This window comes from Amblyomma maculatum, chromosome 4 (genome assembly GCF_055883805.1).
Source record: "Amblyomma maculatum isolate TAMU_Amacu chromosome 4, ASM5588380v1, whole genome shotgun sequence".
In the NCBI taxonomy this organism is placed as follows: Eukaryota; Metazoa; Arthropoda; class Arachnida; order Ixodida; family Ixodidae; genus Amblyomma; species Amblyomma maculatum.
Genome location: NC_139347.1, coordinates 49805854 through 49829316, shown reverse-complemented (window position 1 = coordinate 49829316; position 23463 = coordinate 49805854). Strand labels below are relative to the sequence as shown.

General features: G+C 41.7%; 1 protein-coding gene across 1 annotated transcript; it reads right to left on the bottom strand.

Moving 5' to 3' along the window:
* Window positions 1-628: 628 nt before the first annotated feature.
* On the bottom strand, window positions 629-23301 carry Klp64D (kinesin-like protein 64D). The gene is made up of 16 exons (XM_084601360.1): window positions 23152-23301; window positions 22786-22888; window positions 22548-22719; window positions 20688-20832; window positions 20538-20622; window positions 20349-20454; window positions 19914-20053; window positions 17791-17988; window positions 17053-17227; window positions 16559-16654; window positions 15073-15220; window positions 11049-11229; window positions 9510-9746; window positions 8690-8812; window positions 7943-8070; window positions 629-4988 (listed from the first exon to the last, which is right to left on the bottom strand). Exons 2-16 carry the CDS (start codon window positions 22879-22881, stop codon window positions 4946-4948), a joined length of 2073 nt encoding a protein of 690 aa, XP_084457486.1. The 5' UTR covers window positions 22882-22888; window positions 23152-23301; the 3' UTR covers window positions 629-4945.
* Between the last annotated feature and the right edge of the window lie 162 nt (window positions 23302-23463).

Here is a 23463-nt window from a genome sequence, read left to right as displayed (position 1 = left end):
ATTGCAAGCAATACACGCTCTCTGTACGAGTCTCCCTTGACCTCTCTCGTCTGCAGCATTCTATTCTGCGCGCACAAAGCTCACACACTAGGAAAGCCCTATGCATCTCCTGCGCAGGCGGGGAAACCGGCACTGCGCGACGCCAAACAACTAACTCGGGTGTGGGGTTGGCGGAGGCGGTGGGCCGCGGGGCCATGGCGTTGCTGAGGGTAGTTGTGATGTCACATCCGCCGGCTCACAGTAAGGAGCGCGCAGCCTGTGACTTGGCGGCCGCTGAGAAATATGTTAAAAATAAAGTCATCCGCTCGAAACTAACCCAAATTATGTGCCTGTACTAGAGTAATCATGTCTTAGGAATGCAATTGTGGTGTTTTCTCAATATTCTTGGATATTTGTTCAGTACACCTTTAAGCTATATAAGCCATAAACTAAAACATGCAGCCACAAATTCGAAAAAAATTTTACTCGGCTCAACAAAAGCATGTGACCATTTAGAGAAGTGCCAAAAGTGACTAATATAGGCCAATGGCAGCACAGAAAAAGGCCTTAGTACACAGAGTCTAAACGTTGCAACTCTTGCTGCCTTGGCATTCAAAAGAAATTGTCGAAATAAATAATGAACTCAAACTTGTGTGGGGAAGTGATAGGCATTTCTCATCTTTATTGAAGAATTTTCGACATAAATAATGCACCCAAAATTGTGTGAGAAAGTAATAGACATTTTTCACCTTTACTGAAGAATTTGCTGACATAAATAATGCAAAATTGCGTGTGGAAGTAATGGGCACTTTTCATCTTTATTGTATTCTAACACCAAACACATTACTTTCAAATGACATTTTGTAACTACACTCACTCAGCATCAACTTTTCAAATCAGCACATGGCTTCCACTTAGCCAAGGTGTCTACCCCCCCATTTCTACCAACGTGTCTGTGACTACTGGCAGCTTATCTTACTCTGCACAGAACTTCACAACTAAAATGTCTGCAATTCTTTCCAAAACTGAGCTTCCCTTCACAGCAACGTGTGCATGGCAGTGAAGCAAAGAAGCATGTGGCATCTGCGATGGTATTGATATCCTTGAGGAGACTCTGAAATGATTTTGATGGTCATATCCTAATGCAACAAATTTATTTAGGTGGCCTTTGAGAGTATCGGAGTCAAATATAAGAGCTTTGTGCGGGTTCTATAATTTACACCTAATTTTTTTTTCAAATTGCTCCTTGCAACCAATTAGGGCAACATTTCACCACATGTTCTTAGCTGCTGCTACCCAACTAATTAAACAATAGGTGTGGCCAAATTACATGAGCAGGACGAGGTATTACAAGGTGCAGTCGCAACCTGTTTTTTTTTGTTTTTTTTTTTTTTGTTTTTTTTTTTTTTGTAAAGAGCCACAGTGGGGGGGAGGGGGGGGGTACAGTATCGCCATTTCGCCGTGCCAGTCTGTGAGAAGAAGGAAAAGAAGAAGACAGACAACTAAGCAGTTGGTAGAGGCGAACAACAACAGTGAGTTGATAGGACAGAAGGTTCATTCCAACATAGTGACGGCAGTGTACCCCGGAGTTGGACGTAGAGATGACGTCATACCACTAAAAGTCTTCTACACCAGAATGAGAATGGTCAACGATGAGAGGAAAGGGGTGCTCATACATGAAGTGATTCCCCTATGGCATAAATAAAGCTGAAACCATAGAATAAAATACTGTGTGCAAAAGCCATGTCTGTACTTTCAAGCCGAAGCTAAGTGTAGACATGCAGATTGTTCTCACGTAACTCCAGGTTTGATTACAAGCTAAACCACACCTAATTTTTTTCTTGCTCATTCGTGCATATCAAAATAAAAGGAGAGGGGGTACGGGGTGTGGAGAAGCATCACATTTGATCAGATATTTTTGAAAGCTTAAAATATTTGCAATGCACAGGTGTGTGATGGAATAGATTGATGGTTTTTTATAGGCTTAGTAGATATTGTTTCAGTGCCCCTCAAAGGGGGCCTGAAAACCTTCCACTGTGTAGAGCAGCAGGTCAGATTTTAATCATTCTGGCCAACCTCTCTGCTTTTCCTTTCAATAAACTTATCTATCTGAAAACATACATAGCTAACGATTGTGCTTCAAATAAGCTCGTCATGCAAATGTGAGATCAGCATGGAAATAATTACATAATGTAGCACATACTATCAAGGACAAATGAAATATGAATGAGATGAATTCTAATGCACACATAAAAACCTAAAAAACGTAAATATTACAGCTGAAGGGCTGCAAATACGAGTAGGGTTTGTATCTCTTCACAATTTAGAACAATCGTGCAAATATTCAACTGTCTGAGCTAAAATATCCTCGCTGCTCTTCGCACGTGAATACCGTACTCTTATTTGTCCCTATGTGTATGCACCGTAGGATTAAAAATTGAAACGAAAAAAAAAAAAAAAAACAGTGCAGCGAACCTTGTACGTCATGGTTGCCTTGCCAGGGCAGGTCCCTACCCATCTCTCCACTGTGTTAATTGAAGGTATATTTTTGTTTCATTTCTCGGGCATACATTAAGGTATTTTTGTTACAGACACTGCAGGTGAGCAAGCTACAACCGCAGCAGATGTTCAGCCCCTTTTCAGATTCTTAGGTCGGGAGCAAAACTTCCTTTCTCCTAAGCATTCTTCTTTTTCTTTCCTCGTTAACTTTATGATCTACTCGCTAGCCTTTTTCGGTGTGTTAGCGGAATTCGTAGCTTATACTACAATGTCCACCTCCAAGGAGTCCTAAGTGGCATTGCAAACAGTACTGCAAGTATTATATCTATTGCAGTCTCATTACAGGTTTTTGTTACAAGGACATGAAACTCTACAGCACTGTTTCTTTCAAATTCATAGGTGTGTATAAAGAAGCAAAGCACAATGTACAACAACAACACTGAATTCATGTTGAGTTTCCTCCTCCTGATAAAATGGCTTCCACATGCCAATAAGACTGGACCAAAATGATTATCTCTAAAACAGATTAAAACACTACATAAAAGAATTTTGGTACTTACACAAATGCCAATGCACAGCCGTATCTTGCACTATGCGAAATAAAGAATAAAATCTGCAACCTTGGTTTGTTATATACAGTGGAAAGAAGTATAAAAATTGCAATAATGATACCTTCACACAGCTGGCAATCAATGAGTGTGAAAACAACTGTGGCTCCAAAAAATTTCAGTTTTCAATTTGAATGACAATTTCTGATGACTTCTGAATTGCTGCTGGACCAGAAGGATGGGCCAGCACTAAACGAGGTAACAACGAAGACCTATGTACTACCATATATATAACAGATTAGGTGGCAATAGATAATAATAATAAAAATATTGGTTACGAGTAGAGGTGTGCAAACATTTGAGCACAGAATCTAAAACTTTTTATTAAATGCACTAAAAGAGTCAAATAGCATGTTTTAAAATTATTCAAAATGAATCAAATCAGCTCTGAAGTTTTCCAATATTTTGCAAATAACTGGCATATATTCTGAGAAATACTTAGTGTGGCATTATTCTGCCAGAAACACAAAGCCAATTCCATGACGTGACCAGTTTGTGTCATAATGTTCACAATGCCAAGACTGGGTGATGTGGCATGGCAGGGTTTAACATCCCAAAGCAACTCCAGCTATGAGAGACGACGTAGTGGAGGGCTCCAGAAATTTCGACCACCTGGGGTTCTCTTACACAGACATCGCACAGCGCAGAGGTGCCTTGCTTTTTGCCTTCATCGAAAAATGGCTGTCATGGCCAGGATTCCATCCCTTATCCTTGGGCACAGCAGTCCAGCGCCCTAACCACTGCACCACCACGGTGGGGCTGTTCTCTACTGAAATGTGATGCTATTTTGGTCACTGCTGTCTCCTGCAGCATAAGTTAATTCTTCCACGTGTATGATGTGACCGGCATCACGTTAATATATTGTGACTTCTTGCTGCATACTATTTAGTGAAAATCAGTGCCGTGTTCTTTAAACCCTATAAACCAAACCAAATATGCTTCCATAATTGGTATCCGATTAAAGTCCTGCTTGACTCGAAGTGTATGTGATAAATAAAAATAAGGAAATAAAAATATAATATGCACACCCCTGGTTGCAGGAAAAAGAAAGGTGCAATTATTAACTGCTCCAATCTTGGTGAACACGATAAATCGGCCGAGATTCACATCTTGCGTCACATCTTTAACCTATTATGCTATTACAGCCACACCTCACTGCCAGAAATATCACAGCTATACACAAACTTGTGAGGTCTGCATACACGAATGCACGACACAGATGTAGAACGATACACAGGACAACCATAAGCATCAATGTGATAACATACAAGGCTCAACGAGCTATAAATAGCCATGCTCTCCACTCCACTTAATGAAATGAAAAAAAAAAAAAAAAATTCAGTGAATGTACAGTGAAAGCAAGTTTGAACCGAGTTGGTGTTTTCGTCTGCTCGTGGCCCCCTTTTTTCTAGGCAGAAAGAAGAGTGCACGCAACAGGATTGCACTTCGCCCTAGTGAAGTAATTATTGAGTATTTTGGTAAATTTATATTGCAATGCACGAGGCTGAGCAAAGCATGGATTACAAGACTGTTGGCAAAGTTGTCTGCATGAGTGCTTGGCTGAGCCGGAAAAATTCAGCAAAAACTACATTCTGGACACTGGAAATCTTTCTAAATCAGCTATGCATCACGAAAAGTTGAGCATATCTGATGCTTCCTCACAACAGCGCATCAATGTAACATGCTTGTTTTCATGGTGTGCCCTCCTAAGCTCACCAGCAGTGGATTTGTGCACGTTGAAGTATCATCCCCGGCAGATGAAAGGAGTTTTGTTGACAAAGCAATAGGTACACCATAAGATATCGCACAGATTGCCTCAGCGTGACAGAAGCATATAAATAAGAAAGGGAAGAACCAAGTTAGGCTTCCGGCATGCTCCGAGGGACAACTCCACTGTTATCTCTGAAAAGAAAAACAGCAGATACTATAAGTTCAGATGTCTGAAATTCATAATGAGCTAAAATTTCTGGTCAGTTGTAATAAAAATGCAACTGCTGTTTCTCCGGGAGTAATATTTCCTTCTTTCTCTTTTCTTTTTTTTTCTACTGAGACCACCTCGTGCTCATAACTCTGAGTAAGCAGTGCAGCCTCGTAGTACAACGCGCACATTTTTCAGGTGCTGAAAATTTCAGTACCTGCTGTTAATTGTTGCCATTTTTACGAAAGGCAGACAATAGAGCCCCAGGAAATTGCCTTTCTTTGTTGATATTGCCTCCTGACCAGATTCATGCTGATTGATTTGTTTTCTGGAGGTGTGGAGAAAAGCAAAAACGGTGCATTTAACTTTACTACAACAAATCTTTACATGCCCATGTTACCCTTTACTTCATTTGAACGTCCCTGGGATTGTGAGTCCCGGGCTACATGAGCGCACAAATGCTACCACAGTCGCCATTTTTATCTCCTCAGCAAGGAAGAAAAGAAATTATATTAAGGGCTTCAGCAAGTTTTTCTGCTGCCCACATTTCCTCTCCTAGTTCCCCCCCCATCTCATGATAACCTCACTAATGACATAAAAGGCAGCTGTTTAGGAGAGTTCCAAGCTCTTCTTATAGTGTTGGAGAGGTAGCGCGACACTGACCACATGGCTTATAAGTGCTCAAAGGGACGCTGATATGAACGAATGGTTATATCCTTTTTGTGCATGAGTTCACTGGTCTGCTTTGTATTCAGCAGCAGGGCCTTAGAGCAAAAGCACGCATAACTGTGAAGGCTAACAATGTATTTTTCCCTGGGGTTAGCTCGCACCACTCTGCAAGCAACTCTCTCTGCAGTCACCCGGTGAAATAAGTCACTTGGGCATGATATGGCAAAAAAAGCGAGCTGTATCCCAACAGTGTCACAAGGCTACCCACAAACACTGCCGCCTTTTCTGCACTTTGAGATCTGGCCAAAACAAGAAGCATTTATATTTCCCTCCCAGCAAACAGCTCTCCAATTACCTTTTCCTTACAATAGCAACTATATGAAGAAAGCTGTATCTACTATCGGCTATTACCACAAAGGCTGCCTGATAACACATTAATGGCTCTCCTACAGGAAACTTCTAGAAGAAAGGGAACCAATTCTATATATCCAATGCCCAGTCCGGCAAGGCTGCACTACAGCCTTGTCAAATGGTTAACACAGCCACATACTTATACCACTTATTTGTGTATACTTATATACAGCCATCCATGTGCAACTGCTTCTGAGTTGTTCTAGACTGTAGTAGTTGCTTTTTGCCCCTCAGCTCGAAGTTTACTAGCCAGCTTTAAATTCAGCACAACTAAGAGTGGCAGGCATTGCATGCTTGCATGCTTGTTCTGTAGATTTGTTCAGTTCTCTATGGGTGCAAGTCAGCTCAATAAAGAGGACAATCCAGTGCTAGAATACTTTCCTGATCTGCTGCTTACATAACACTGTCTCCATTATGTGACATGATGAAAGCATTAATAAATGTGAAGCAGGGACATGTGATACTGCAAAGGTGTTATTTGATGAAGATGAAGGGAGATTATAAATATTGACACCTGAAGGTGAGGTTGATTCACAATAGAAAGAGTGACCTGCTTAGTCGATATAAAGCAAAGAACATGCCATTTGAGCAGGTTGCTTTTCCGAATGTTTGCCCTATTACAAAGTACGGGTAGCATAATGGACATTGTAAACTACTATTAATGTCCATGCTCGTGTGCCACCGATTTCATTTTAGAGGATGGGAAAAGACTTAAAATGTTAGGAACTGCTGTAACATTTTTCATTTTTGCACCTTTCATTCCTATCATGCATATTAATTATTAAGACCTCATTTAGTTGGTACTTCTCCCTAAGTTATAATATACAAGTCAGCTAGGTCTGTCTTGGGTAAAAGGTCCAGCAAACCTATAATTTTTTCCTTTACATTTTCAGATCAGCTTTTTCTTTTTTTATTTCTCCTTGTTCCTCCACCCTTGTTGACCTCCTAACTTGCACCGCCACCACAGCACCATCACAGCTTATTTTGATTGGTGTTCACTTGTAAGGATGCAGGTTAGCTGCCAGCTAACCTTATGACCAAAACATCAAAAGAACGACCAGGGATTTAGCAAAAAGACAGCGCACAAAAGCCTTCTCCTTCACTGAGGAAAGACCATGTGAGAATGTCACTGAGTACAGAATGAGAGAAAAATCGAGCAAGAGTTGAGGAGGAGCCTCAGTTTACACGCCAAGCCAACCTTTCATCAAGGGGACTTGTCGAAACGTTAGCTTAGCTTGCCTTTCATAAATTAAATACAGGACAAATATGAACGTGGAGACGAATGTGTTCGCGACATTTATGCCAGCTTCTGTGAGCGGCGCAGTTTAAATTTTCATCTTTCTTTTTTTTTTACACGGGCACATTCACTGCAGTGATGCCTGTAGCAATCACGAGAAGCATACCATCACAACTCATTAGGCGAAAACAATATGCTGGCATTCCTGCAGGAGAACTAAATGCTAAAAAAAATTTTTAGCAGCGAGAGGAGCACTAGAAAGCTCCCATCCCTGTGATGAAAGGAGCTGGTACCTCTGGATCACGAGTCGCTGCTTTCTTGCAAAGGCTGGACCTTTTGAAAACCAAGTGTGTGACCTCCCTGCCCTCACCCTATCATGTCTATCCTCCCTCTGAGAGTGAGAGTGCAAACAATCCCCGCCAGTCATGGTCACCTTTGTACGGATGGACACAATACAGGATTGGTCAGCAGGACTGCAGCTTTGGCTTTTGGCTTTGACAAAGCCATTAACTTTTGCACAGTGAAGGTACAAATTGGTTCATAAGTGTTCATGACTATGTAAAGAAACCTTAGGACATCTACAACTCACAGGATAGTTAATGAGAAGTATTCAGAACTTGCCTACGAGAGGACTTTGGACGAGAGGTCTTTGGACGAGCTGACTTTCTTCCTGACCTATGCCGCCCGGGAATTTGAAGCCCATCAGGTGAGTAGCTCAAGTAAACATGGGAGATGTCCAAATCAGATTTCTACAACCACAAAGAAGAAAAAAGGAGTAGTTATACTTAAAAAGATGAATTAAAATTCAGCAGAAAATTTTGAAAGAAAAGAGAGCATAGCAATTTATTTATTTATTTATTATTTTTTCACGATCACGTCCAAGAGGGCTGAAAACATCAGTAATCATAAAACGGTTAAATCACTTCATCACAGTTTCTTATAGCAACTGTCAAAAATAGCAGAAAGAATGCCATACTTTCCAGTTTATAAGTGCGTATTCAGGTTTGGGCAATAGGACGACTTTATGTATGCTTTGCACAAACAGTACAATGGCACAAATATAAAAAAATGTAGAGGAAAGAATAGCTGCTGCTAGTTTTTGAGTGCCAGAACATTACAAGTTTGAACTTCACCCAGAAATGTGGGTGAGGTTCAAACCCCTCAAGCTGTTATTTTGAACCTCACCAATGGCACGTCACTTTTGCCACGACAATCTGCAGCCGTGACAATCAAATTCGCTTTCCCTTTGACGTACAGATTTCCCCCCTTTTGCTTAAATACTCGGAAGTAACTAAGTAGCACACTTTTGTAATTTCTGCTACAAGATAAACTAACCTGTACTCTAGCATTCAGTAGGAGGGCACTCACCTCGTGTATTTTGCCTACATCAGGAGAACTCTGCTTGCACATGTTGTTTCCTGTATAAGCGATACACTTCAGCTGCCACTCTCCTATGTCTTCGTTCCATTGAACGCATCTCTCTAGGAGCTCCTGCATCAATTGAAAAGCACACCAGAGAAGCTTAAGCTAGAAAGAAAGAACAGAAACTACAGAACAAACCACTCTATATGTTGCATACAAGAAAATGGATAAAATAAAGAGCCAGGATGGTTTTTCACTGTAAAAATTTGGCCTTTAACACCACCGCACTAACACACTGACATGGCAAAGGAGTGCGAGAAGTTAAGGGAACGAAAAGCATGGCGAAGCAATGGCATGGGAAAGGAAGCATAGCTGCTGCGACACGGCAGGGGTAGAGCATTGATCATCAAGAGCTAAAGGTGCGCTTCAAAAGTGAAAGGCGAGGGATCTGGACAGCGGGGTGCATCACAACAGGTGGGAGCCCCAATCGCAGAACCAATCTGTGAGGGTGAGTGGGGAATGCAGAGACACAGAACATAGTATGAGAGTTTGTAGCTAAAATATGAATAAACGAGAGATGCTGAGACATGGCAGCAAGGCATAAACAGCAAGGCCATCTCATTGCTTGCAATCTGACCTGTCTGACTTCATGCTGCTGGAACATTTCTCGGGCACTGATTGAGTAACAGTCGGGCAAATACTGAATTTCGTTCATGTCTGCTGCCAGGTTGGGCATTATGGTGAGTATTTAATACAAATGCATTATATTATTAGGCACTATATTTTCATGGCACTAGGCAGCGGCAAGCAGATTGCACATATGCACCTGGTACTCTGGTGGGATGAAGGCATCGATGAGGAGCATGTTGAGACGCAGCTCACGGCTGAGCTGGCGCACATTCTCGAGCAACCCCTCGGCTTCCCGCTGGTGCTCCTGGCGCAGGTCCGCCATCTCGGCCTTGGCGCTCATCAGCAGGGCCCACACCTTTTTCAGCTTTCGCGTCTTGCCGGCTGCTTCTTCTTGCAAAGTGGAGTACCGCTCCTCCATGTCTAACCGTTCGGCCTGGGAAAGCGGGTTTCCACTTGTAGGCAGTCATTGCACCATCCACAACATGGTAGCCACAATGAGGGAGCAAAAAATTGAAAGCAAAGCAAAAAACAACCACTCTCTAACACTCTTTGTGTCTCAACATATGGTATCCTGTGCTTTCACAATGTCTGCACTTTTTTGCATTATGTGCCCCTCATCATACCAAAGTGGCTTAACTGACCCTTTCAAATGCTTCAGCACTTTATTCATAACTATGGATAACTGAAGTGGCAATCGGCATGTTGCATAGCAGGTCCCACGAAGCAAACCTGACTAACAGCCCCCCGAATTCATTCAAATAATGCCTCGTCGAACTACTAGCTACTATCACCTAGTCACCACCTCATATTCATTTCCCAGCATCAAAACTTGCAGGCTGATCCGTGTTACACTTCTTACTACGCTACTACAAGAATGCACAAGCTCTGTTGTTCCGTAGCTTGAAAAGCCATCCCTGCTCTTACTGATCGTTCATGGTCAAACCTTTCTCCTGTTCTCCTGTCTCCTGCAAAAGGCATCAGTTTAGCACAAGGCTTCTCAAACTTTTTTGCCTCAAGAAACCCTAACAGCCACCAATATGCACCAAGGAACCCCCAACCCCGCAGTCACTGTTAGGCGATGCTGCTTGTGCACAGATCTGCCCTAGTTTTTTTTGCCATATAGTTCAGTTTTGTCAGCATTTGCTTTCTCATTTTTGGCAATCAGCTTTAATAAATGCCTACTTTCCACTCATGCTAAGACTTAAATGCAAAACAAGAACACAAAAAGCCACAGCAGCAAAAGATGATGCCGAGGCCTGTGCCTGCATTGATGGTGCAAAACGGAGGAATGAGCTAGAATAAACCAATCTAGAAAGGGTTTTACCAAACCAGAAACTGTGCCTGGTCCACACGCATAGCAGGAAGTGGAACAGGGGAAGGGAGAAGGGGCGGTCCAGTCGGAGCTCACGGAACCCACACAAGCAGCTCATGGAACCACTGGATTTCACGGAACCCAGTTTTAGAAGTCCTGGTTTAGTACACTGTTCAGCCATGATGTGTACCACTGCCTGAGTTCATTCTTATACATTCAGTTGGTATCATCTCTGAAGTTCAATCCTTGAGCACAGGGTAGACGTTTTTCCCAGTCCTATCAAACACACAACTGTCCTCCGCCCCATTTTCACTATTACCAAGACACAGTATGTACTGTGACATTACAATTCTTTCATTAAGTGCTGTGAGGAAAGCAGCAGTTTTCAGCCAAGGGCACTTTCCGGCCTCCAGCCTAACGCACCTCTTTCTGCTCCAGTGCCTCTCTGAGAGCAGCTTCCTTCCGCTTCCGCTCTTCCAGCTCTCGTGCACTTTCTTCCAGAAGTCGCTCTTGCTCCTCGGCCTTCTGGAGCAGGTTCTCACCACCAACAATTATCTTCTTCTCCAGAGCATGTAGCTTCTGCATCAGACCTTCATGCTCCTCCCTAAAGGTGCCACAAAGCAGGCTTCAATGAGGAAAGCAATGGGGATTCACCAGAAGCGGATTGACGATGCAAAAAAAAAAAAAAAAAAAAGAAAAAAAAAGGCTCTGAGATGAGTAAGGGTTGAACTTTCCATTTTATAAAAAAAAAAAAGAATAAAAGTGTAAAAGTTTTAAAAATTTGGTTTTAATTGAACAAAAACAGTAATTCCGACATGGATGTTGCGAATTAGCAGGCTATTCATAGCATGTTACAGCTGGCTGCAAGAAAAAATATAAAATAATTCTGGAAAGAAAAACGAGGTAAGACAACAGTTTGCTCGTTTGGGGCAGTGATGCACAAGCTCAGATATGCAGTTGTAGATGCAGGAGGTTCGGCTGTCTGTTTTCCCAGTAAGCAAGTTTTCCCACAGCCCGCAAGGACAAAAGACTCTTTTATATAAATGCGACAAGCAACCATCAATGCAAAACTATGCATAAATGGCATAAAAGAGTCATGTTCTGGATTTGAATATGGCTAAGTGACAGTTCCATGGTTTTTGTCAGCATCAGTATGAAAATCATACAGCATGGAGTCCTCTCATTCAGCACAGAATGCAACCAGAACACAACAACAAAGTTTTTAAAATTAAACGCCCGCTCAAACATCCAACTTTGGCTTTTTGTCAGGGCTGTACAAGTTCCTTCAGCTAAACTGGTTCTTAATACTGTCATTTCTGCATTAACTACTGTTACATGAGCTCCTTGCAATACATAAAGAAAAAAGACAAGACAGACTCTATGTCACTTCTGACCCCACAAGAACATCAAACATTCACAAAAAAATTTGTATGCAGAAAATGACATCTGACAAAAGTTGCACGCCCCGCCGCGGTGGCAAAGTGGTTAAGATGTCCGACTACTGTTCCGGAGTACAAGGGCTCGAACACAACCGCCGGCAGCTGCGTTTTGATGGAGGCGAAACAGAGAGGCACAAGTGTGCTGTACGATGTCAGTGCACGGAAAAGATCCCCAGGTGATTGAAATTACTCTATAGCCCTCCACTACAGCACTTCTTTCTCGCTTTCTGCTTCAACTCCCACCTTCCTCCCGTCCCTTCAGTATGGTTGAGGTGTCCACAGAACAAGTGTAACAGATAATATGCCAAATTTTGAAAAACAGAACCAATAAGCCTAACTCCATGACAAAAACAAAATGTTTCTGTTCCCATGCAAGCACAAAAATGCATATAGTAACCAGTAACTAAACCAGTAACCCCATTTACAGGGCAGAAATTTAGGTATACTAATGAGCACTCTTTGTAACCAGGTGTAGCTCCAAGATGTGCTCTTAATTTTAGAACTAAAGTTAAGGCATAACTGCACTGGCATCTTCACCAACTCCACAAGCCCACTGCCTCAAAAGCTTAGGAAGAAGCTCTGCATTCTGCTTGTGATCTCAGAACTGATATGAGCTGCCATAATCAACATTACTACAGTAGAGTGAGAGGAAGAAGATGGCTAAACAGTATGAAAGAGAACCAAGCAAGAGTTTGCAAGCCAATCAATGTTTCAACAAGGCTACTTTGTCTCGGCAGCACCATCATCACTGGCAGGACATATAAGCTGAACCCCGTTATAAGAGACATGGATGTAACAGACAATCGGGTATAAAAGACACCATTCACCAATATGGTTGGCCACCCTATGATTTTCATTAATTGGACCTCAGTTTTTAAAAGACATTGGATGTAGAAGGCAATTGGCGACAAAGGACAAATTAGCCTTAAAGTTTGGTACTCAGTCTTGCTTGTAACAGGTATTTTAACACTAGATGTGGCACCGTCCATCACCAGGTTCAGTAGTAGCTTTAGTGAAAACAAAAGAAGAGAGACACACCCTGTGCAGTCATTAATATATTATAACTTCAGCAAACAAAAAGCAGGTCAATCAGGTTTGAAATGACTAAAAGAAGCCCCTGCAGTGGGAACGCAATGCAGAGAAGCTCTTCAGGCTTGCCACAAAAAGCACAGGTGCGACTGCATATGCAAGCATCTGAGCAAGCGTACTGGGAGCGCGCATTAGGTTCTCCAGTTAGTGAAGCTGAAGGATACAGCCTGAAGGATACAGCGAACTGAAGGATACAGCGAACACTAGTCTGAAGGATACAGCGAACATTGCCTATTACGTTGCATTTCAGTCCGAGCAACAATTTATCTGGTAAATGCAAAGAAAGAGCTCAGCTGGTTCTGCTAACATAAATAAGTCATTGTGCCTAGAAAACGAGACATAGCCAAGCAAAGACTAAAAAAAAGACAAAAACAAAAGTTGTTTTATTCTGGTGAGGACAAATAAACTGCTCTGAAATGCCTCATTTGCTTTTCATTTATTTTTTGTCTGAGTAGCGACATTCACAGACTAGTTACTCACAGCCGCTGTTACCCTTTGTCAAACAAGCATAAATTTCTGAGGGATATTTCTGGTCGTGATGTTTTATAGTTTTGGCCTCTTCTAGTTCTAGGCCTCTTCTGGCCTCTTCTAGAGGTGGTAAGCTGGTTACTTTTATAATTTCGTGGCCTTTTTTTACTTGAATTCTTGTAATGTTACCAGACACATAGCTTAGTTGCAAATTGCTAGTTGTGGTGCCAGTCACATCGCAGTCGCACTTTTCAATCGCTGCAAACATAGTTTGCCAACATATACAGCTTTGGTACATTGGCCATGAGGTTCTTAGCCTGATTTTCAAGCTTAGAGAGGCTGTGTTGAACAGCATCAATGCAGCCATGAAGCAGACCAGATTGCAGCAGTAAAAAATGTAAGAAAGTTGCAAGGTGTGGTTAGTGTGGTGGTCCACTGAGCAAATGCAATATGTAAATGAAAGCTATAATAATGCTTTTGCAACAGGGTTATAGCCTTCTTATTTGCGTATTTTAGCCGTAGGATGCCTGCACCGAAATAAGATCTGGCTAGAAAATGTAAACGTGGTACCCTGCTTATAAGGGACTTCTCATATAAGAGACAAAAACTGCTCTCCAGAGCACTTCCTTTATAAAGGGGTTCAAAAATGCTTTTGCTTCCAAAAAAGGCTATAGAGAGATGAGGAAAAGGGGGAGAGATAGGGAGAGAGAGAAGCAGGGCAAAGAATGAAAGAATGTTTCTTTGGTATGAATTTCTATGGACCCTGAACCAGTGGTCCTGTGATCTGAAAATGAAAACTTGGCAGCAGTAAGGAGAAGTACAATGGGAGGTAGAGTATGAACCAACATCAAAAGCAGGTTCAATACTAGCAGGTGTTTCATAGAAGGGGAAAGGCATTCTAAAGCGATACAGCTGCCCATCTCCTTCCAAGAAACACCAGCTAGCTTCTGATTCAGATTCGTCTATTTCTCTCTGTCCTGTTCCCCGCTTCTCAGCTCACAGGACCAACAGTTCTGGGTTCATAAAAATTCATACTCAAAGAAACATTCTGAAATTCCTTGCCCTGCTCCTGTCCCGTCCCCACCGCCCCTCTCAAACCCTGCCAGTGACGACTGCACTGCCCAGGCAAATACAAGCTCCCTTGTTGAGACGTTGGCTTGGCCTGCGAATTGAAGCTCACCTCCCAATCTCTGTTTTGTACTCTTTCGTTACTAGAGTAGGTACTTAACAGCTGTGTTCTAAATTGTCAGGGGCTCCAGTATTGCACTTACAGCCAGTAAACATTATAGTCAGAAAACATTAGGACATAATGACATTAATTCTCCATGACATGAGGAACCCTTAACGCATGCACAAAAAGCAGGACTGCACTCGAGCAGAAGAGAGCACGGAGAATGCTAAAAACAAGAAAGACACAAAAAATGAATGGAGACGAGGCAGTGACCACCGACCTTGCTGCATTCAATTGTCGTTCTCTCATCTCAAGTTCACCGGCCAGACGATCGCGCTCTTCCTGAGCCATGTCCTTTTGTTCGGACAAGATCTTTCGGTCAGCTATAATCTGTGCCTGTATCTCACGCATCTTCTCCTCTGAAATGGCTGCAAGAACAACGAACTCATCTCAGTAGATTCAAGTGACAAATATGAAAACTGCTCCTAGAAAAACAGACTCAAACGCAAATAGCAAGCACCCCTATGAGAAAAAGCTAAATTAAGAAGTCTGAATGGTAGTACTCTCCGCAGTCTGCATTCCTGCCAGAAAAATAAGTCATGTATAAATTTCACCCAGTAGCTTTCATGCTCTCTAATCGGTATGAGCGGAATAATAACAAGCAACCATCCAAACAAGTATGATGGTATATTATAAGAACCCCTTTATAGTAAAATCACTGGGACTGACAAAAAAGTGATGACATGGTCCTGAAGATGCTGTCTGGTAATCAGTTAAATGCCTAGTTACTGAACGTGTTTGCTTAATGAGAAATACACTAAAATACCTTCCATCTCTCTCTTATCGTCTGTTCATAATATTTTTTGTTATAAAATTTTTGTTTACATCTTGTGGAAGTGCCTCTTAAGCATGAAGGCAATGTGTCTATGAATACAACCGAGTTTGATTTCATAAGAAACCCAAAGCCTTGCATGAACACAATGTCATCTTCTGCTGCTTTCCTTCTAAAAGGCAATAGATGAGAAATTAGCGTGGCAGTCAAGCGCTGCAAAACCACACACGCCGCGCCTCCAGTTCTTGCCACTGCTGCCTCGTGCTGTGCAATGCTGAGAATGTTTGGCCGTTTCTTCCATTCCCTATTTCTCACTGCACCTTTACTTTCTCTTTCTTTCTGAATGAACCATGCTGCCTTCTTTCCATGTTTGTGGACAATTTATTTTTTTTCCCCACGAGCTGCATGCTCTCCATCAAGGCTCCAAGGCCTACATAAAGTTAGCTTCTCCTGAGTGCTGCTAAGCATGGTGGTTCAAACATAACTGTCAGATACCACATTCAGAATTCGCTAAGATGTCATTACTTTCACATTTTAGTAAAGTAATGGAGCAGAAAAACACATCACTAAGACTACACAACATTCTCCAAAGAGAGAATGTACATGACAAAGCACACATATCTTGTTTTCACTAGAACTTTGTTATATGCTATATATATGCAGCTTTGCTGTGCATGAAAATCCACTGCCACAAAAGCAACCTGCAGACCACATTTCACAGAAGTTCTTTGGCGTCCTCCCATAACAGAAAAAGCCGTGCTAGAGGTTTGGACTATCATTAGCTATGGCACAAGTTTAAGGAGCCATTTCACGGTGACCACTGAAAGCCTGTAGAGGTGCATAAGAATTTCTTTGATATTACAGTTTTAGTTTCTACAACTTTTAAAAAGAATCACTTTAAGTTTGTAGAGATACATATATGCACTCTAGTGACCTTTCTTGTGTTTCCGCTTGTCCTTTTTATCGCTGCTGTCATCACCACCACTAGCCTCTTCACTGCTGTCATCTTCAGGTGTTGAATCATTAGCTCCTGAAATAGTAACCAATCACAACCAATGTATGTAACAACTCTATGGAACTTCATTTTGGTACATCACCAAAAAGCGGGTTGAAATTTTAACAACCAGTCGAACAAATACGTAATGATGATGTCATCTTGTCATGCATGCAAAACATATCTGGAAACCCCTAGGCATAGCAGGCTCCCTTTCTGTTCGTCTTTATTTTTAGCATAATAGCACAAAACAAACAAAGCTAATTCAATATTGCTATATAACGCTTACATGCAGCAAAAAATATTCTGATAACATTTACCAATCCAAATGCGTAATTATCTTTTAATGCAAAGCTTACGTAAGAAGGATTCCACAGAACTACAGAATCTGGCAACTAGTGTTGAGTGCGCAAACATAAAAAAAAAAGGGGCACCTTCTTGCAGCTGTTTTCTGAGGTCCTCAATTTCCTTCTGAAACTGGCGAAGCAATGCATCCTTTGGATCTTCGTTAATGCGGGCCTTATTTTTTATGTTTTTGGCTCGATTGGCATACCGCAGTGCACTAATTGTTTCATCGTAGTTGTAGTCAGCAGGGCCAATGTTTGTGCACTGAAAGTAACACATTTTAAGCATCAAACAAATGCTTGCAGAGAGTACCATTTAGGTTTCTTGGCATTACCACTATAATAAGGTTTCTTGGTATTACCACTATAATAACAAGTTCTTGCACTATTCTGAACACAAGACCATAGACTTTTTATATAGCTAGAAGCTCTAATAGCCACGACTGGACTTCTTGGAGGCCCAGGTTATTGGGTATAAATGTCGCTGGGTTCAACTAATTTTCTTAACTAGATACGAATGCGGACAATGGTAAGTCAACTGTGTGACAAAAAAGATGATCCGTTGAGTAGCTGTTTCCTCAAGACGAAAAGGTGGCATAAAAAAGACGTTAGTATGCACACATTTTTCTTTATTCTTTCTTGTGACTACAGAGACCCTGCAGCTGCAGCTAATGTTTTGCCCTTAGCACTTCTGAAAATTCTGGAAGCTCAGGCAAAGGGTTGATGCTACGCTCACTTGCATCCAAATCAAATGAGCAGGCAAGAAAAATCCTTAGTAAGGCCTGGCAAGCCTTTATATTGAAAGCAGGTGTGCAAAAATAAACTTGCCATAAGGGTCTTGGAATTCCCACCGAGTGAATCTTGAAGTAGGCGGGTCAGTTTTGAGTTCCGATAGGGCACATGGGTGCTCTTGCCATCAACCAGCGCGGAAATAACATTTCCCAGAGTGGACAGAGACAAATTGATTTTGGATGCTTCTCGCAGCCTCTGACCAGAGGAGCCTGTCTTGCTCTGGCGCTCGGAACCCTGGAATGGTAGCACACACACAATGTTCAATTCACTTCTGTTACAAAAAAAGACAATGTCATAAACATAAAAGTGAATGCAGCTTCATAACCTGAACTTTAAATGTAGTCTAAGCAGGTAGACACTACATAAAAGGCTACTTGAGGATTTAGTAATAAATCTACTGACTTTTCTTATTCACACGTGCATACCACTCCCACAGATCAGGCACTATGACAGGGACTCCTATGATATGATGTATGACCAAATAGCCCCGTTTAAGGCATTCCTTTAGGCAGTGCTAAACAGCAGCTGTACTTATCAGACCTTGCCCTTTTTTATTAGATGCATCATTCTTGGTTTCCAGGTTCTTCACCATCTTTCTCTTAGACACTGCAAAAAGCTGCTTTGTTTGTCAGATCCAGCCTGCTTTGTATGTAAACACATTATACCTTTCATATGTTTTGCCCTCTTTTCCTTAGGTACAGCAAGAAAGCAGCTTCATTCCTCAGACCAAGCCTGCCTTTATTTCATTGTTGTACTTTTCAGATGCTTCGCCGCTTTTCTTTCACGTGCTGAGAAGAAAGCCACCGCCCTCCTTCCTCTCCATCTCATTTCCTAACAAGAAGAGCCAGTTTATATGCAAGTGCACCATTGTGGCTTTCAGATGTTGCGCTCCATTTTCAAAGCTTAGCATTATGAAGAAGCCACTGAGTTCCCCACACAAACCTGGCTCGTTTGTATGCAAAACGCATCATTTTATATTTCAGACGCGTTGTGGCCCTTCCCATAAGCAGTACAAAGAAGTCACTGCATTTCCCTGACCCAGACCATTCGTACGTAAATGCACGGAAAAAGTTTTAAGATTTTTCCTCATTTTCCGTAGAAAATGTTAAGAAGCCGTTGCGTTTTCCAAATCTTTCCCATTTGCATGTAAACACATGGTTGTAATTTTTAAGCGCTTCCTCCCCATTTGCCCTAGCCACTGCTATGCAGCTCTGTTCACAAGAATGGGCCAGCCTGTATGTAAACGCACCATTGTGGCTTTCAGATACTACAGATGCTTTTCCTTAGGAAGTGCAAAGAAGATGCTGCATTTCCCCTCTCCATGTCACGTTGACATGCAAATGCCCTGGTCGTTGTTGTAACTTTCGGATGTTTCGTCCATTTTCACATATGTACCAGAGAAAAGCCACCATGCCTAGCAACTCTTGCCCCACCCAGCTCTTAATTCACGTCCCAAGCACCTGGGTTTTGCCCCATCTCGTGTCTGCACATCTGCTGTCAGCCACTGAATACTTGTATTTTATGTCAGGAATTGGCTAATTGTATGAATGTAGTAGCGAAATCAGGTTAAGAGAAAGCTTATTAACTGAAAGGCTAGTGCAACTCTATTGGACATTTTTACTGATCTTGAGCGCATGAGCTGGCAAAATAGCAACACGGTTGTACTGTATATAAGAAATGTGCTCAACTTTCAAGGAATATCCATTAGTCTGGGGCTCGCCTAAAGAGAATATGCACCAATGTGCAACAGAGGGCCCCCTTTACAAGCTATCGTTTAAAAGCAGTTTCCAGTGGTTCATCTTCCGAGAGCTAGCAGACCTGCACCACAGCTGCTTAAATACCCATAGTCAGCAAATGGCACATTCCTTAGCTTGAACGAGTACCATCATGACTAAGACTAACTTCAGTGCAAGGCGAAATCCCTCTCAGTGTTTTCTAATCACTTTTGTCAGTCAACAGCCAGGCCACTCCTCCCCTACTTAGCTAAATTAATAAAGCTCATTTTTGCAATCAGCTGCTCATATGTCCTGTTTGGCATAACTCTTTGCATGCAACAAGCATACAAGTCAGCTCATGACCCCATACCTGGTTGCAAGGAAAGAACTAAGCAAAATATTGCCAGCTTCAGAAGATGAGTTTAAGTCAACCCTGAAACTTACAGCCAGGTCAACAAGATGAAGCTTGCCCACACGCACATGGTGCCTGCCATCCAGGCCACGTTCACTGCATTCCACTGTGATTGTGAACATGGCATGGGAACGTGAGCTGTGCGCATTCATGTTGGTTGCACCAACAGCTCCTGAGAATGGGAAAGACCACACATAATGCAATCAAATATATGTTATGTGACACTCCTCTTATTCACTCCCTCGTGTAAGCAATCGTATCATCCACACAACACATTTAATATTACAGTATTGAATGAGGTATTACGGTCTGAATGAAATTATGAATAGCACACCATGCTATGACTGAACATTAAGCCAGCAAGAAGAAATAACCACTTTTTATCCTATGTAACACACTTCTCATACTACGTACACGTTAGAACTATGCCTAAAAAGCGATTTATACAATAACTAATGCAAGCTTACGGTTTTTGTTTCCAAGTGTCATAATTCGATCCAATTCATCTGCTGTCTTAACAACACAACTTGAAAGTCCTTTGACGTAAACACCAATGTCTGGTCTTTCCTTAACCTGAGAAAGACAAAGCAAATTAAGTCATGAGGAATATTTATCATGCTGCAAGAAAGAGCCTCCGTTCTGTCAGAGCAACTTACTTCAAGCCTAGCATTTTGATCCTTTGCTAAAAGATCCCTGGCCTCTTCGTTGTAAATTTCTAGGTATGATGCTCGCACCAAAAACCTGCAGTGAATCAACTATGAGTTACTGACTGCACACACGAAAACAAACAAAAACAAACATCTCACTTTTTGTCATCTTCAGCTTTGGCAATGTGGCCAAAGATGTGTGCAAAGGAGTTGGGAATGATCCCCTTCAGTTCTGGCACAGAGCGATCCCCCACCATTGTGTATGTCTTGCCTGTCCCAGTCTGGCCGTAAGCAAAGATGGTGCCTGAAATAGAAACAACTGCCTGTACACTGCTAAATAAAAAGTCAGTTCGCTCACTCGGGAAACCGAGCTCTTCTTGGGAACACAAATGATGAGCTAAGGTTAAAATAACTCAACCAGTCAGGCAATAAATGTGTAGAATGACACAGTTACATATGATAACAAAACAGTTATTTTAGCACCACCGGCCACATAAACCAAGACGCATTGCATAAGACGAGTTGATTGCACTACTTTCGCAAGATAGCAGTGGCATAGGAGAAATGACCCCTATAACTACAGCATTTACTGGACACACTGTGGCTGATATGTCCATGTTGAGACTGAGATTACAAAATCCTTTCTGTTATGTTTGAATCCTACAAAGTAAAAGGTAACAACCAAGACAGTTCTGATTGATAGTTCTGATAGTCGGCACCTTTAAATTTACCACGATGAATTAAGTTATCGAGTTGTACTTAATCAAGTATTGCTTGTTCTTGTTTCCTATCTGCACATATCATTCTGAGTTTGTTTTTTTTCTCGACGCAATACATATAATGTTTCATGTATATGCTTTCCTGTTAGTTGAGGTGGCACCGACAGCTGTGTACTAGGGGGTTAGAAATCGTAGGCTGTCAGTGGCAATTAATCTGGTTGGCCTACACTGTTTTAAACCACTGCACAAATAAGCACCAGTTGCAGAATGATGTTACAGGATATGACAACATATGATATGACAGCACAATACTCACCAACAGCTACCCAGTGCAATGCAGTGGAAGCCGTAAGCAAGTAGTTACATGAATCTGACAAACCAGTCATTGTAAATGCTATAGTCATTTGAAATGTTCAGCTACAACAATAAAAACATAAATAAATAAACAAGCAAAAAACTAAGAAATATTATATAAACATACAGCTCTGTTGAAAACCACCTGTCTATAACTCGTTTTTAAGAGCACAGGCTTAAGGCATCAAGATTTTCCGTGGAAGCTGTGATGTTCTGAATACTATCGCCACCATACAGTTATCCAACAATGCTATACTACTGCCAAAATTGGCTTGCATAAAAAAAAAAAAAAAACTGCAGCGCATGGAGATAGAACTGCCAAACTAATTAATGAGGGTAGTAGCTCCCCACTCTCAACCAGCTCTCAACGCTTCACGCAGGCTGCAAAATCACAGGACATTTCAGCAACTTCCTGTGCACTTTGCAATTCCTGTGTGGTGATTGACCTAGAGTAGCTTTGTCATTTACTAAAATTTGTAATTATTTCGAAAATATATAAAACAACAGGAACAAACGTTTTGGTTTCTTCTGCATAACTTACTGCATAACTGCATGCACCTGTATACGATTAAAGTAAATGATAGATATATTTCATGCAGGCAGCAATATCGCAGGAAATTTCGGTAATTTCTTGTGCCCAGCGTGTGTGACGACGTTTTGGAGAATTATCAATGATTAAAATTTTGCAATGATTTAAACATAATTTCAAACAAAACAAAACAACAAAATCTCCAGGCAATGATAATTTAAAACATCTAATATTTATTTACACATTCTGGAAGTGTGTCGGTGGGCCAAGTCCGCGGTATTAGTCCACTCGTACGTCATAAAAGTTTTTGTGGAGCTAGTTGGTGTTTTTTCTTTTTTTTTCTTTTTTTTTTTTTTTTCCCCCTTTCCATTATGCATCGTATATGCCAGAAGGTTTTTCTTCGAGACTGCTGCTTACCATTGTACCCTTCGAGGACGTTTTCGACGATCGGCCTGGCAGCCTGGTTGTACACTTCTAACTGCTTGGAATTCGAATCGAAGACTGTGTCAAATGTAAACATTTTCGGTGGTACGTCCCCCTGGGCTCCGTTTGGGTTGGTAACCAAGACTGTTCCTTGAACAGTGTCAACCTGCGATACGAGCAAATGGCTCAGCATAAAGAAAGCACACGTCTCTGGGCAACAGGCAGGACTTACTGCCACAATATCCTGGCATCCTGCAGCTTGCTCCTTATCACTCAGTGGACGGCACCGAACCACAACGCGAATATTCTCCGCATCGGTCGACATCATGGGCGCACTGCAACATTGAAACGGAAAGAGTTTTCACTAGTGTGTAGCCAGGTGATCCAAGCGACAGCGCGTAAGCTCAGTTGCATGACAATATCTACCAAAATTCATTATTCATTCAAACCTTAACTGTACCGGCGTCATACCATCACCGTGCTGCGTGTTCTCAAGTAATAAAAAGGAGGCGATACTATTGCAACACTCGCGGTCAAACTAATGCTTAAATGGCTGGAGTAGCATTGCAAACGCTGAAATATGAAGGCCAGTCTTCACCTTAGCAGTAGAAAGCAATGTATCACGGGCAGAGTCCTTTCATTACACCCATCGGTTTCCAAGATGGTTTTACCGTTTACTGCTAAAGCGAAACAAAAACACAGCAGCAGCGCATAGTGCGTATAGCGCCAAGCCCGGTTTTAGTGGGCTTTAAACTAATTATACATCACAATTTCTGTCTACAAAAATCAAGTTTTATAGCACGTTTTATTATTTTTGTTTTTAGATGGGTAATATTCTATGAATATTCACCTTAGCATTGTTTGTAGATCACTTTTCGATTAGTTTCCATGGCCGGGACAGCATCAAATG